Source organism: Protopterus annectens, chromosome 14.part0 (assembly GCF_019279795.1).
Source record: "Protopterus annectens isolate FY-2018-M chromosome 14.part0, PAN1.0, whole genome shotgun sequence".
NCBI classification, from domain to species: Eukaryota; Metazoa; Chordata; order Ceratodontiformes; family Protopteridae; genus Protopterus; species Protopterus annectens.
The window spans coordinates 235438236-235455802 of NC_056748.1; the positions used below are offsets into that span (position 1 = coordinate 235438236).

Genomic DNA, 17567 nt, shown 5'->3' on the forward strand with positions numbered 1-17567 from the left:
AAAAATTTTTTTTTGGTTTTTCGTTTTTTATTCATCTGCATCTTTTATATTGAACGTGTTTCCTTTGCTTGGGGACTTGTTTTTTTTTTGCTGTTTTACTAAGTGATGTTCGCTTTTGGGTGTTTGTTGTTCCCTATACAATACGTTTGTTAGAATTAATTTGTATTACTATATGTTGAGCTTTGAAATTTGAGTGTGTACTTTTTATGTACGTATTGTCTGTTTTTTTTTTTTTTTTGCTTTATGTGAATACAGCTGGGTTACAATGATAGCATAGGTAGTGTGTTCATTAATATTTGTATTCTGACTCATAGACGTTTATCACACTCACAAGTTACAGCTCAAGAAATATATATACCACCACTGGTACTCAGACGGGATTTTTTATATGTTAAAATTAATATTTAAGCCAGTTTTATCTTTTTATGTATTAAAGGAAAAAAACAATCAATATCAGAATTTTACTACTTTGCCTTTTGCCTTGTTGTAACCTGTTTCACAATCTAGTTCACATACATGTAGATTAACAATCCACTAAATACACAATGACAGAATAACAAAAGTTTTTTTTTTTTTTGAGATGGCTTGGCATAACCAAAAAAACAGTAATACTTTTAGTACTCTGTAAGGGACAACGTCCTCAACTTGTACACAAAAAGGCAGTGCACCCATACTATGGTACTTAATTGTAAACTCCAAGGATGATGTATCTGTGGGTAAAAACTGGGATTTTCCTTGATTTCAGTTAAACTACACTACCCAATTATGCCGCAATACAACACAACTCGGAATCTCACAACCAGACAACCATATCCACACATTCACATACAAGTAACACTGCAATGTATGAGATATACTTAGATCTGCATTAGATATAGTATAAGAGTCAAACCTTTTGTCTGAAAGGCACGCTGATTCCCTCCCCACTATTTCTGCACCCTACCACTTGCCATGTGCAGAGGTCATTGAAGCAAAAATCTAAATTCAAGAATATATTGACCCTTAGCAGAAGACACAAAGAAGTTGATATTCAGTTGTGGTGATAGTGGGAATCTGGTTAAGAGGAGGTCACACAAAAGTGTTTTCTCAGTACGATACAAAGTATAACAGAAATATTATTGATCTTGAATTCTTAACTTCCTCACAGACACTCCCTGAAACACACAGAGAAATATAAAATGACTTGTACTCAGATTCTGACCTGAATAGGTAAATGTGGATTTTAAAGCAGAATTTTGCCATGCATGTTAAATTTAGACATATCAAATAAATATGCTTGCCATACACACTTCTTGAAACAAAGTTACTTGCACACAAGATACGCAGTCATCACTTAAGACAAGGCCCCCACCCACTACAACAAGAAGGAGACAGACACTGGTATACAGACCTGCCCACACCACCATCAAACAAGAGTACCCATTCCATTAATATCATTTATATGGCAACACTGCATCACTGATCATAACATTCTGTATGCGGTTTCAGTTTATAAATGGATTAAAGTGTTAAGAAATAAAAAAGAAACATAAGGAACCTAAACTTGTTGAAGATGAGTGTATTCGTCACTTCTGTTCCTGTGACCTGCATTAAACTGAGCCTGACACTGTCTTACCTCTTTCCTTCGATTTTTTAACATATTCTGAAACTTGGACAACTCTTTCTCCTGCTCTGCTTTAATCCTTTTCGCCTCATCTCGAAGGTGGTTTGTGTGGTCTTGCTCCAGCCGTTCAATTGTCTGCTTTTGCTGCTTTTCCAGATTTTCAAGCTCCTGGTCATATTGCCGTTTTTTACCCTGTTATTCAAAGAAGAGAAGAGAACAAAGAATGTGCTTGAAATAAAACATTCACCATGTCAAACAATGTTCTTCTAAACAAAGAATAAAAAATAAATGCAATTTCTACCAAATATCAATATTTTATATTTTATGACACCAGTAGAATTAAATAAAACTTTTTTTTATATCAGAAATAAATGCATAGACTACCTATGCAAGTATAAGACTGAATATAATCTTAGAAAATGACAATGACTTTATTCAGGAGATACCAAATGGGAAATGAAGTGCAGTGTTCAATGTGTTCATTGAGGCTTTGAGTTAGCCTTTGTCAAGAGGAGTTTGCCAACCAAATTACATCATATAAAGTTCCCAAAATGGGAGGAACTTTAACACTAATTAAATACATCTGTCTAACAGACAGCAGTAAAGAAATCCAAATATAACCTGTCTTATAATCAAAACACCTTTTCTTAAGGCTGGAGGAGGCAGCTGCAAAATAAAGAATTCTTACTTCTGGTGTTTAAACAGTGGAATGAAAATGTTAACCCGAGAACGAAAATACAGTTGTGTAGCTGGCTTACCATAATGGTAGACATTTGAACAAATCACTGTTATGGCAATGCTTAGATATGTAATATACTCTGCCAATGATACCATACATCCAATCCGGTATGCAAAACTTCAGTGAACTTCCTCATGAGCTGTACAAATGTCATTAGCAAGAGTGGACACAACACTAAAACAGATGTATGGATACTCCAAAAGTCAGAGCATCCTTGGACCCAGAATGGGAAGCTGAAGCCTATTGTTCCATGCCAAGTCTTATTAAAGAAAAGGAGGATACCTCATCCTGGCCAGGGAAGAATTTATTCACGGAATGGAAGGGAGGTTATCTGCACTGCAACAGTGATCTAGTCGAACATCTACTGCTGTGTTAAGTAAGCTACACAACTTTACTATGTTCTTCACTAAACCACTGTTGCAGTAATTCTTATAGATGGGACGACTGGGAAGAGAGGGTGTATTGATTTGAATATTCTGAAGAGGTCTTGAAAACAAAGGAGCTTAACACACACTTTTGGTTTTAATAACCGAGTCTCTGTGGCATGATGGTCTACACTGTGTAGTTTATTATGTCAGTTGGTGTTCTTATTTTCTTTGTGTGAATGGAGCTGAATATCCACAATAATGGCTCTAGTAAAACCAGCTTGAGCTCTGGAGACAAAATTTAGTTTTAATATTTGGTGAAAGTGTGAACTATGGACCAAATAGCTGCTTACAAAATGGATCTATATTCCACACACTTCCAAGAAAGCCCAGATGTGGCAAATGTGAGCCTTGCCATTGCTTGTAAGATTTCTGCCATGGTTAGAATAAGTAAAATTGAATGGAAATGGAAAACCATCTGGAGAGTTTTGTTTAAAAAAACAGATGCCCTTTTTGCTTACCGTCGTAAGATATAATAATGTGATTAGTCTTTCTAATCTCATTTTGTCTCACCCAGATAATACCGCAACAGTATTTGCACATCCAGGCAACAAAGTATTCCCCCTCTCGCTTATTTTGTGAAACAAGATAAAAAGCACGAGAATTTGACTAAGAATAAACTCAAGAGACTACATTAGGCATAAAGGAAGGACCGACTTCTAAGACTCGCCCTGACCTTGTGACAGACCAAAAAAGGTTGAATTGACACAAGGGCCTGTAATTCAGATACCACTCTAGCAGAAGTTAAAAATACTAGAAAGGTAGACTTCCACTTTGGAAATTTCAGAGAAAGGTTGGCTGCAGGTTCAAAGAAAAGTTGAACTACTTTTCCAAAACAAAATTCAGATCCTAAGATGTAGCCAACCTTATGGATTTATTTATTGATTTATTGAATTACTGCCCTTTTGTTTACAGGAAAAGTTCAACTGGGCACAAGTCCCATTTTCAGTGGAGGCCTGGGGAGAAAAGCTCCAAATAAAATACATATTTACAATGAAAAATAATTAAACATTTTAAGGATTGCTTTACAGGCAGTATACAAATAGTAAAGACATGTATTATACTTTAGAAGTTATATTACGTTACCAAAGTCAAAGACATGTTAACATATAATAGCTAGAGATGCAAGAGCAATGCTAATGCACACAAGTTCAGTCCATGTATATTGACATCAATGAGACAGAATGTAACTAGGAAAGGAACAGAAAATGAGGAGGAGGAAGGGTATAAGCAGAAATAATCAAGAAAACACAAGTAAAATAAGCTCTGATATTGGAAAGGTTGAAAGAATAGCAGATAGGTATGATGACGAGATGGGTAACAAGTGGGTAAACAGTAGGAGAGGATTACAGCTATAGGTTAGATGGAGGAGAAGTAATGTGAATGAAAGAGAAAAGAGACAGGGATAAGAAAGGTGAAGGAGTCAGTAAGACTGATAGAGATATTGGCAATGGAAGAAAAACACAAATAAAGGTGGGTTTAGTCAGTATGGGAGCATAGGCACAGCCAAGAATAAGTTAGGTATTATTTTAGGTTGCATTTGAAACATGCGCTAATATTGCCTTGTTTTCTTGGGGGTTTAATATGCAACCCCCCATTTAAGAATTGCCTAAATTGAAATACAGGTGGTTGACCGCGTGGTGTGCTACTCCATTGTCTTCTAGTGCTTCTTATCGGGTCCTATCCTCCCTGCTGACTTATTCACTTAATTCCCTGAAAACATTAAGGAGGCCTATATTGTCGGCACCCAAGAAGCACCCCAGCTACCATGCAAGCGATTGTCAACTGGTTAGCTGCTAAAGTGTTTTTCTTTTGCTCATTGTCTTCTAGTGCTTCTTATCGGGTCCTACCCTCCCTGCTGACTTATTCACTGAATTCCCTGAAAACATTAAGGAGGCCTATATTGTCGGCACCCAAGAAGCACCCCAGCTACCATTCAAGCGATTGTCAACTGGTTAGCTGCTAAAGTGTTTTTCTTTTGCTCATTGTCTTCTAGTGCTTCTTATCGGGTCCTACCCACCCTGCTGACTTATTCACTGAATTCCCTGAAAACATTAAGGAGGCCTATATTGTCGGCACCCAAGAAGCACCCCAGCTACCATTCAAGCGATTGTCAACTGGTTAGCTGCTAAAGTGTTTTTCTTTTGCTCATTGTCTTCTAGTGCTTCTTATCGGGTCCTACCCTCCCTGCTGACTTATTCACTGAATTCCCTGAAAACATTAAGGAGGCCTATATTGTCGGCACCCAAGAAGCACCCCAGCTACCATTCAAGCGATTGTCAACTGGTTAGCTGCTGAAGTGTTTTTCTTTTGCTCATTGTCTTCTAGTGCTTCTTATCGGGTCCTACCCTCCCTGCTGACTTATTCACTGAATTCCCTGAAAACATTAAGGAGGCCTATATTGTCGGCACCCAAGAAGCACCCCAGCTACCATTCAAGCGATTGTCAACTGGTTAGCTGCTAAAGTGTTTTTCTTTTGCTGTATGTCCACTTTTTGCTATACTTAGCTTGATAGTTTCCTAAGGTGAGCAGCACACTCACGGACCCATCCTTGGTTGTCCTCTCCCACCCTTATATACTAGCATTTGCTACAGTTACCCTCTCCCTCTATCCACCACCTCTAATCAGTTTCCTATATTCCTTAAAGCCCCTGCTTGTCTACAATCCCCGAGGTTTGCTACCCTAAATAACTGTACATTTACTGCCTTCTTTATCCTTTGTTATCCTTCTTTTCACAACTGATACTCTCAGGTTATTGTGATTAGCTCTTCTATTTCCCCCTTTCACTTTTTGTTTTACCCCTAGTGACTTTACCTGGTCTCTATCTTTCTTCCAGTATAACTAACTTTCCCAGCGACTACATTCTTACAGCTTGTTGTTGCTTGACTCCAAGCTCCTAGCGCTGTTCTTGTAACTTACTCTGTTCCCCTCAGGAATGCTTCTATTTTATTTTTTTCTGACCTGTACCCCCTTAACCCTAATGTGAAGCCTGTATCTCTCTTGTTCTTTTCCCTGCTACACAAGTTACTTCCAGTCTCACTTCTTTCTCACTCCTTACTCTTATATTTCCATTATACTCTCCCTTTACAAACTAAGTGGTGTCTCAGCTCCTCAGCTGGACTGATTGCCTACGCTCTCTCTCTCCTCTGACTGTTACCTAGGCTATTTTTACTTTTACCCACTCTCTCTCTCCTCTGTCTATTACCTAGGCTACTTTTACTTTTACCCACCCCTTTTCTCTATCCTACTCATTCATTGGGATCATTCTGATTCCCCCCTCCCCTCATTTACCTGCCAACTTCTATATATAGAAGCCTCCCCTCCTAGGCACCATCTTTAATCCCACTGCTCAAGTGCAAGGACTCCCCGTGGTTGACCGCGTGGTGTGCTACTCGTAAGTTGTATATTTTCACTCTGCACTATCTGTGTTCACTTGATAAAACATGTTAGTTGATTCCTATGTAAACTAGCTGCTGGTAATCACTTTGTGTATCTCAACTTTAATTGTGTGATTGTTTTTTTTATTATCAGCTACTAAGTCAGGTCCTTAGCGTTTTGCTACTATCCAGCTACTGACACACTTAGTGTTATTATGCAGTGTGATTTTTATAACTACGTAGCTCTGTCTACTTGCTTTTTTTTTGAACCAGCTCAGCCGATGTTTGTTGCTCTAAGGCTGCTTATCAGAAACGCTTTAGTTCCTGATATACTTGTCCCCTGATAGTTTGCAACTTCGCAACTCAGCCTACTCGCTTTATTGTGTCAGAGTACAACCGCTGATAGTTGCACTGTGCCTTCTTATCAGAAACGCTTTTGTTTCTGTTTTACTTGTCCCCTGGGTTACTATTTAGTGAAACGTTTGCACCTCAGCCTACTCGCATTATTGCATCCGAGTACAACCGCTGATAGTTGCACTGCGGTTTCTTATCAGAAACGCTGTTTTTTATTATACTTGTCCCCTGGGTTACTACTTAATATAATGTTTGTATCTCAGCCCACTCGCATTATTGTAGCTGAGTACAACCGCTCTTAATTGCATTGTGGTTTATCAGAATCGCTTTCGTTTCTGTTATACTTGTCCCCTGGGTTACTTTTTAGTGTAATTGTTAGCAAGTAAGGGATTTGCATGGGCGATTTAACTAAAGAACTAGTGTTCTTTTAATTTCTTTGTTATTCACTGAGGCATGGATGTTTAGTGTTGCTTGTTATACTTCGCGCTTTACTAAGGCGTGTTATTAAAGAAAGCTGCGTAACCTTGTTAAACTGAAGTGGTAATATGCAAGACCTATTAATCACTGCTTTAGCGTACTGTAAAGCACTAGTATCCTGAATCCACCGATAACCTCAGCTGTATTCTAATTGTCCTTGTTTCAAAGTAAATTATTTATACAATACTTAAGGAGCGGTGTCTACATTTAGATCCTGGCTATCCTTACTTTTGTATAGAGTAACTCTTACAGTTGTTTTGTTCATGTTCTAATAATTACCATATTAGCAATTCACCTGTTTTTAGTTTATTAACAAGCCTGGGGTGAATAAATGTATGAAGTATCAGTTGTCTAGTGGTACCCTGGGGCCTCCAAACCGGAGCTCCTGCTATATTTGGTTTTGCTAAGTTATAATGAAGCATACCTCTGCTGTAAATGTGTGATATATCTGAAACACCTGCTTTTATGCATTTTTAAATGTTTATTTTAACTGTTCTAAATACATCTATCTGATATATTCTGAAACACCTGATACTATGCATTTTTAAATGTTTATTTGAACTGTTCTATATACACATTTACTTTGTACTCTTTCTTTGCACTACACCCTGTGTTTTATTTTTTTGCTTTTTTCTCCTAACCCTCCCTCTTTATGTCTCCTTCCAGCATGGTCTTCTAGTGCTTCTTATCGGGTCCTACCCTCCCTGCTGACTTATTCACTGAATTCCCTGAAAACATTAAGGAGGCCTATATTGTCGGCACCCAAGAAGCACCCCAGCTACCATTCAAGCGATTGTCAACTGGTTAGCTGCTAAAGTGTTTTTCTTTTGCTGTATGTCCACTTTTTGTTATACTTAGCTTGATAGTTTCCTAAGGTGAGCAGCACACTCGCGGACCCATCCTTGGTTGTCCTCTCCCACCCTTATATACTAGCATTTGCTACAGTTACCCTCTCCCTCTTATCCACCACCTCTAATCAGTTTCCTATATTCCTTAAAGCCCCTGCTTGTCTACAATCCCCGAGGTTTGCTACCCTAAATAACTGTACATTTACTGCCTTCTTTATCCTTTGTTATCCTTCTTTTCACAACTGATACTCTCAGGTTATTGTGATTAGCTCTTCTATTTCCCCCTTTCACTTTTTGTTTTACCCCTAGTGACTTTACCTGGTCTCTATCTTTCTTCCAGTATAACTAATTTTCCCAGCGACTACATTCTTACAGCTTGTTGTTGCTTGACTCCAAGCTCCTAGCGCTGTTCTTGTAACTTACTCTGTTCCCCTCAGGAATGCTTCTATTTTATTTTTTTCTGACCTGTACCCCCTTAACCCTAATGTGAAGCCTGTATCTCTCTTTTTCTTTTCCCTGCTACACAAGTTACTTCCAGTCTCACTTCTTTCTCACTCCTTACTCTTATATTTCCATTATACTCTCCCTTTACAAACTAAGTGGTGTCTCAGCTCCTCAGCCGGACTGATTGCCTACGCTCTCTCTCTCTCCTCTGACTGTTTCTGCCCCGCTTCGCTCTCCTCCCTACCCCCTTATCCCACCCACCCCACGCACTCCTACCCTTATACCTCACAGTCCACACCCCCTTCTTTTCGCACCTATCAGGTACTACTACCTCATTTGTAACTCTTCCCTCATAATTTTTGCCAAATCCCTCCCCACCCTACATATCTCCCCTCCCTCTTATACCCAGGCCTATCCAGGAACTCTTTCCTCCTAGCCTCTTCATCCTATAAGATATACCTACCCCACCCTTTACCACAATAATCTCTTCCCATCCTCCTCTCATCATGTCTCTAAGAACTACCACTTCTACTTCCAAAACCTTTATAACAAAAAACATCCTAACTAAACTAGTAGCCCTGATAATTGTATCTCTAGTACTCACACTCCCTTACCTCTTGACTTCCTATGAAATAAAACATAATTACCACCTTACAACCTCTTCCAAGCAAACTGCCTCTGAACTCATAACCCTAAACTCTAACCACTCTAACATTACATCTACCTCCTGCTATCTTCTAGCCAAATATCATAGACTATCCCACACCAAATGTAATAATCTCATGTCAAGGAAACTAAAAGACAAACTTAATCTAACCATTAAACCACACTCAGTACACAAGCCCACTACCCTGACAGATGGTGATATACACCCAAACCCTGGTCCTACAAAGATCACTACCAAAGAAACCACAATATTCTCTAACTCACCCCTTCCACTACCAATCTCTAAATCTAACACTTTACTCTTAGGACACCTAAATATTCGAAGTGTCAACAACAAAATTAGTCATCTCCACTCTCTTCTGCAATGTCACTCTTTTGACATCCTCTGTCTAACAGAAACCTGGTTAAAACCCTACACTAAAGATACTGAAATCATTCCCCCAGGCTACAACATCCTACGATTAGACCGCAATACTCATAAGGGCGGAGGAGTAGCTCTCATTTTTAAAACCGAACTTAATATATCCGCAGTTCCCTATGACCCCCCTGAGAACACCAACACTGAACTCCTCATAACTAAGCTACAACGTAACCCTAATAAAGCCATCTACATTATCTGTACCTACCTTCCACCTGGTAATAACTCCACAAACATAGAAAGTATTCTTAGTTGGGCTTCAACCAACCACCCACAAGAAACTATAATACTTGGAGACTTTAACCTTGATTGGTTCTCAGTTAATTCTAACAACCCAGCCTCCCATATTAATCTCCATGGCTTTACCCAAACTATAAACACCCCCACTAGAACTAATAAACCCAACAATAAAGAAAGTATACTTGATTGGATCCTGGTTAACAAACCCCAACTTAATTACCTAGCAGGGACCCTGCCTGATGATATCAGTGACCATAACTTAACCTATATCATAAGGCAAAAGAATATCACTACAAATACCTCTTCAGTCAGGACCGTGCGCAGTAATAAACATTTTAACCCCACTCTATTTAAAACTGAGCTAAATGCGTGTGACTGGAATCCACTAAAAACTCTTCCCCTTAATGAAGCGGTTCAATACTTTAATACCAAATTCTTAACAATCTTAGATAGCCATGCTCCAAAACGAATGATCAGAATAAAAGCTAAACCAGCCCCCTGGCTATCTAAAGAAACAAGACAGAAAATATTACTCAGAAACAAACTCTGGCTAAAATGGAGAACAAGTAAACTACCCTCAGATCATCAAACCTTTAGACACCTAAGAAACAATACCAAAAAAGCTATTCTTTCCGATAAAAAACACTACTATTGTAACCTCCAGCAATCTAATCACAACAATCCCCAAAAATTCTGGGCAACATTGAACAAACTTCTTCACCCTGGACAAACTTCCACTCCCTCCCCCTTGGGATCAGACAAAATTTCTTCCCTTGAAACTAAAAACGCTTTCAACTCCTTTTTCACTGATACCATCAACTCACTAGCCTCTCACCTTTCTTCAGATAACTCTAATGTTCCTCAACTTGCCTCTTCTAATCTTCCAAGCTTTATTATACAGCCCATCTCTACCACCTTTATCCTAAAATGTATTCAAAAGCTTAAGCCATGTACCCCATCAGCTGACCAACTTCCATCTGAATTTCTTCAAAAAGCAGCCACAGAAATAGCCTATCCCATATCTATTCTTATAAACAGAACCATTAAAGAAGGAAATATCCCTGATATCTGGAAAATCTCACATGTTATACCCTTACATAAGGGAGGAAACTCTACAGAATATTCTAATTATAGACCCATCGCCCTCCTGTCTCCACTAGCAAAAATCATGGAAAAATGTATTCACCACCAACTAATGAATCACTTAACTAAACATAACATACTATCTCATTGTTAACATGGTTTCAGACCTTTTCATAGTACTACTACTGCTCTCCTTTCCTTTACTGACTTCATTAACAAAAACCGCAATAATAATACCCTATCTTCAGCACTTTTCATCGACCTATCAAAAGCTTTTGACATGGTCAATCACCCTCTCCTCCTAAAAATCCTGGAATCACTTGCTATTGAACCAAATGCCATCCAGTGGTTCACCTCCTATCTTTCTAACAGGAAACAAGCTGTCCTCTGGGAGAATAAACTCTCCTCTCTTCTCCCGATCTCACTCAGTGTACCACAAGGCTCAATTCTTGGACCCCTTCTTTTCTCCCTTTCATAAATGACTTGCAAGTAGCTATTCCCCAAGCTACGTGCATACAATATGCAGATGACTCCACACTCATTTGCTCTGCAAAAATCATCCCAGAGCTTCAAACTATTACTCAAAAGGTATTCCATACTGTTGAAGCATGGTTCTTAAAAGGCTGCCTACTTCTTAATGCCAAAAAAACAAAACTCCTCCTTTTCAAACCCACTACCAGATCCCCCCCATTGGACTTCTCTATCTCTTCTATTAACAATACTCTCATATCACCTGACTCTTCTACCAAACTGCTAGGTGTGACTATTGACAACAATCTGACCATTGATTATCACATAAACAACACTATTAAAACTGTACATAGAAAACTCGGCTCACTCTATAGAATTAAAACATTCTTATCCCCAACAGCCAAAGCTACTTTGGCACACTCTCATCTCATTTCCACTCTTCTCTATGCCTCACCAATTTACACTAACCTGAAGAAAACTAATCTTTCTAAATTGACCACCACATACAATAGTATAGCAAGATTTGTTGCTGGTAATCAATTCAGAACTCACAACTGCCTGAACTTACAACAACTTCACTGGCTTGAATTACAAAACATGTTGCTTCTTTCCCCAACTTCCCATTATCCATAGAGCTTTTTATCTGCCAAACAACACTCCTTCATTTTCTAATCTCTTCACTCCTTATTCTAACCTGAACTCACTCCGCTCCTCTAGCAAACTCCTAGTTACTGCTACCAAATCCAATAACCTTGCAGGTGACTCCCTGTTCTCTAACTCCATTGGTAAACGCAGGAACCTATTGACCACTGAACTGACTTCTATTTTACCTCCTGTCCTTTTCAAACAAAAACTTAGAATCTACCTTACAAAACACTGGCTATGTCCCTGCCTTAACCCAGACTAATTCCATGTATTCGACTATTCCCACTTCCCCTTCATCTTTGTGACTTCTGCTACCTTCTATTTTATTTCCTCACTACTCTATCACTTACCTCTCCACTATCCTTCTCCTTCCTGATTATATTACTCAGTTTACTGAGGGTTCATATAAATATCTAATCTACTTACATAGTTGTCTTTAAATGTCCTTTTCTCTTTCTTATGATGTCTGATAATGCTAAAGTTATGCTTGTGTTTTGCTTACAAGAATGATGAGTACATTGTTGTACAACTGTTAACTCTGAATAGAATAAGTTTGATTTTTTATTATATTTTCCTGATACAGTATATTTTTATGCTGCTCTTTATTGCATCTTATGTAATAGTTACTATGTCTTTGTGGAGCTTTTCTCCCCGGGCCTCTGCTGAAAATGGAAATATATCCAGTTAGACTAGCCTGGTTAACAAATGTAAAATAAATAAAATAAAAATAAATAAAGTGGGGATCCAGTGACAATCTGAAATGGCTAAAAACTGTACCTTTACTGAAGTGGACACAAGGTTAGAACTGAGCAATTCATACAGGTGTTGCATCATCAGTGGTGTCCCTGCTTGAGATGGCTCCTGTCCCCTATTTTTACAACAAGGAAAAAATCTTTTACATGTGGATAAATAGGATTATGTATTATCAAGCTTTCTTGCCTTCTTCAATACATGCTGCACATCATTAAAGAAAAAAATAGATGTCCAATGGGGAACTGTGCAATGCTTTTCAAATATTTCAATTATATCCAGAGCCATCTAAGCTAAGAATATTCTTGACTTACTGCACTTGTACTTTCTCTACTCTTTTTAAGAATGTTTAAAGCATTTATTTAATTTTGTGCAAAAATATTAATTTTTCTGTTTGTTGGCTTTTCTAATTCTGCTCGACTCCAAATCACCTTGCAAAAGGGCAGATTAGCCAAGGATTTCGTTGTTTGGTAGTAGCTTGTAGTTTAACCTGGTACTTTTCCTGTGCTTTTATATTAAGACATTCCAGTATCATCCATCTTTTAGCAGAAGATGTTTACTTGGTTCTGCTGAGTTGGGAATTACTCAAGGGGGCTCAGTGTGGTTATTTATTGGCTACAGGGCATAGGAGTCAGTTTTAAAGCTTTTTTTCTTGTTTTAAATCAGGAAACTTTGTGCAGAGCTGCCCACTGAGCAGTGGTTAGCAGTGCTCTGTAAAGCAAGTAGCAAGTGCCTAGACAGTAGAATTTCCTTATAAAATTAGGATTAGGTCCAAAACCTGTTAAACAGTGTTGCTTCGTGCAGAATTAAGCTGATAGCAGCTTGCTTGGGGGTTGAATAGCACTACCATATCCTAGCACTATACAACATCTTGACCTTAAGCCCAGAAACTAGTTTGTGTATTAAACAGCACTATCATATCCAAGTACGATATAACATCTTGCCCAAAATTACCCTACAAGAACCCCCTGTTAAAACCCAATCCTTAATCCCAGCAGCTCACCCTATTACAGGACAAGACATGAATATGCAATTTCCAAATGACTCTGTGGCCAGCATGGCAGATTTGGGCATCCTAAGGCAATGCAGCAATTATCTCATGTTCTCGGACAACTAGTTAATAATTAAAGAAAATAACAGAGTATGTGGGAAATGTAAATACAAAACTTCCTTTGAGGCAAAAATATTTCATACAAACGAGGTTTTCAGGAATACTCACTGACACACACACTGTTCACCAACAGATTGTCTTATTCTGAAGGGCTTAAAAGAAACCTTCCCAAATCTCAAAGACCTCCAACACCACATAACAGCAAAACTGTTTCTCAGTGTTCACAAAATACACACCAAAAGGAACACAAAACATCCCACATAAGCCTACAACCAATGGTCCCCAAGAGCAAAGCCCGTAAGGCAAGCATATATTTTACCTAATACCATTGTCATTGAGGATTCCATCATGTAACACAGATGCTCCACTCACCAGGTTAGACATGAAGATAATGGTTAGTTGCCTATCTGAAGCCCAGATCAGCAATATTAAACGAGCACTCAAGTCACTTCACCCCAGATACCAATATGATTCTATCATAGTTCATTTGGGTGTAAATGATCTGACAGGCACCTCACTGGACTATACGAAAGGAGGCATAATGAATCTTTCAGAATATGTCACAGATAAGTACAAGTCTTGAACTGAGCAGCACTCTACCTTCCTCAAGGATGGTACCACAGTATAAACATAAAGTGATTGATTTTAATAAATAGCTTAGTTTCTGGTGTCACTCCAGGAGGATCTAATATATGTCAGCATGAGAGGACATGGTCAACATACCACATTGCTTTGTCAAAGATGGGCTGCACCTGTCCCTCTATGCTTTCGGATATTGGCTACTGGCCAAAACTTTATCCACTCCCTTAGAACATTTTTAGGAAATGTCAAAAAAAAAAACATAGTGAAAAAGTCTCCAAGTGACTTTAAAGTGTTACTGCTCAATGCTAGAAGGCTAAACAAAAAACTCCACACCTTTTAAGCCCTCCTCACTCTGGAGAATGTAGACATCTGTGCTGTGACAAAGACTTTGTTTAAAGCCATAGAAAGTATTTCGGCACTGCAAGGCTACTCAGCATTCCACACATTCAGACCAACAGCAGCATAGACTGGGGCCAAAGGTGGAGGTGTCTCGTTCTATGTTAGCAACAAACATACCACCAGGACGGTTAATCAGGATGATACTATGAAGCTCATCCACGTGCATGTCATTATATCATGGCTAGCTACAGGTCATTATCCATGCCCTGACTCCTACCTAACCCTGCTACAGGCGCTCACCATCTAAACACCCTATTTGCAGGCAAAGGACAATCACAAGGCCTTATTCAGCTATGTCCAGAACCTTAAAGGTAACACAACAGTGCAGGTGAATGGTGCCATCTTCACCAATCAGGGTAACATAACATCTACTTGCTGACAAATTCAGCTCAAACTTCACTCCCAGTCCTCCCCAGCATCACTAGGCAAAATCTTCTCCAGCATGCTACTCCCAACTATTAGCTGGGACCAGGTGCTGGCAGTACTCTCTAAAGCCAAGAACACCACCTCCATGGGTCCTGACAACTCCAGCTGCCTGCTGAACAGTCTAAAACATGACCTATCAGGGGTCCTCTTCACACAGTCGACTTTTCAGGAAGTCGACTTTCATATGGCCGAGACCATATGATAAGACTTTTCGAAAAGCTGACGACTTTCTGAAAAGTCAACCATGTAAAGTAGATCCCCTATCAGGACCACTTGAGGCACTCTTCACCTACTGTCTTGAAACAGGCTACATTCCAAATGAATGGAGGACCGCAACAGATATTCTCCTCCACAAGGGTGTACCACCAGTCTACCCTGGGGAACTACAGACCCATCAGTCTAACGAGCCTAACATGCTTAGCCATGGAATTAATCATCATGGAAATTACAAGCAATAACACTGGCAACCTACAGACATTAGACACATCCAAATTTGGCTTTGTTAAGGGAAGGTCACGCTTATTTAACCTGGAAGATTTTTTAAGAGGATCACCAAGGCAATGGATGAGGGTAAAACAGTGCATACTGTGTATCTCGACTTAGCAACGACATTCAATTCAATACAATACCCCAGTCAGACATTGTTGACCAGTTCTCTGAGCTAGGCATAAATCACTACATAACTTGCTGGATTGCCAGATGGCTTACAGGCGAAACAGTAATAGTCATCATCAGTGAGATCACCTCCACCTAGAAACCTGACACTACTGGAGTACCCCTGGGCTCCATGCTCAGCTTACGTATGTTTGGATTCTACTTCTTAGAAGTCAAAGCTAATGGTCAAGCCCTCTGTCTCACAAAGTTTGCAGATGACTGGAAATTGGAAGCTATTACAGACTGCCACCATGACACAAACATCTTGCATGTGGGTTTAACACAAACAAATGAGTGGTGCCAAAGTCATGGCCTAAAACTCAATGCCAAAAAATGAATTATAATGCCCTTTGGTAAATTGTCAACCCAAGTTAATGATTCCATTGATAGAACACCCTTAAGAGTAGGGGGTGGGAGGCTGGCATAATGGTTAAGGTATTTACCTTACAGACACAAGGTGCAGGGTTTGATTCTCACATTAGGCAATTGGCTAGGCTTAAAGTGGCCCAAAAGGGTAGTTAGCCTAGTACTAATCTATGAACCTATGAACCCAGCTGTTAGGGAACTGGGAACATATACAGACAGCAATCTTGCCTTTGACCAACATTTAGGTAAGATAGCAAGAAAATCATTCTGTGTCATCCAACTTAGAGGTAAAGGTATGGCATCCAGGTCCAAGGAAGTTCAAGTGCCACTCTATTTGGCCCTTATTACACCTAGCACTGAATACAATGCCCTCTTTTGGGTATATCTAACAAAACACTTGAAACAGTTGGAGCGGCCACAAAGGTTTCTCACCAGGAGAATTCGGAGCATGAATAGCCTGCCCTACACTGATCGTCTAAAGGCTCTGTCTCTTTATTCAGTCTCCCACAGGCTGCTGAGAGGGATCTTTGCCTGGCATACAGGACTTCCTCAGACCCAGCCCAGACTGGATTTGTTGCACATTCACAAAACAAATAACAGAAACACTAGATCCAGGGATCTGAACTTCACTTGTGACAAACAGAACACGCTGGAGAGACAGATGCATGTCCCAAAGAATCCCTGCAGTATGGAATAGGTTCCCTATCCATATAAAAGAGATCATCCCTGACCCTATTTAAACAAAACGTTGACAATTGAATGGAAATTGTAAATTTATCCCTGGTCTGTCCCACAAGTCCCTTATGGTCAGAGACCGTAGATAAAGACATTATTCTAACAACTATCCTACAAATCCTTAGTTTCCTCCCTAGTAATATGCCCTCTCACCCTGTGTACATGCCCATGATACTTAGGACCAAAATGGTTTGAGGTGTGTGGCTAGGCTTGTAAAGGGCCTAGTGGTCTTTTGCCTAGTAACAACCCAAGAACCTTTTAAAAGCCTATCACCCATACAGTTACATTCAGATTTTGAATGTTTGGATGAATCAGAGATCCCTTGCCCTGTATGAACAAGTCTACTCTGTGAGGAAGCTTTTACAAATTGCCCCTGGCCAGATAACAGAGACAGGAGAACCAGTGTTGATCAAAACAAAAGTGAATCATCAGTACCATTACTGTCAAGTCCTTTCTGATCTTTTGAAGGACTTTGGGAATGAGAGGAAGAGGAGGAAAAGGCATACAGAAACATCCACATCCAGGAAACTGAATACATCCTTCTTCCAGGCCTCTATGTAAAGCGTCGTGGAGTAAAACAGTTTCAGCTGTCTGCTTAGATTGGAGACAAACATCTATTTTTGGGGTTCCCCATTGGTGGACTTTTGTTAGGAAGAGCTCTCATGATATATTTGCTCAACAGGGTCTATCCTGAATCTGCTCAGTCTGCTGCTACTTCTCTGATGGAATGTAAGTTGTCTGAAGAAATAAGTCA

General features: G+C 39.4%; 1 protein-coding gene across 2 annotated transcripts in view; it reads right to left on the reverse strand.

Moving 5' to 3' along the window:
• SLK (STE20 like kinase) overlaps positions 1-17567 on the reverse strand; it is a 2579008-nt gene that overhangs the window by 834515 nt on the left and 1726926 nt on the right. For both annotated transcript variants that reach the window (XM_044055960.1, XM_044055959.1), the window contains exon 12: positions 1616-1795. In XM_044055960.1, the coding sequence (XP_043911895.1) occupies positions 1616-1795 (180 nt within the window). The remainder of the gene's footprint in view (positions 1-1615; positions 1796-17567) is intronic.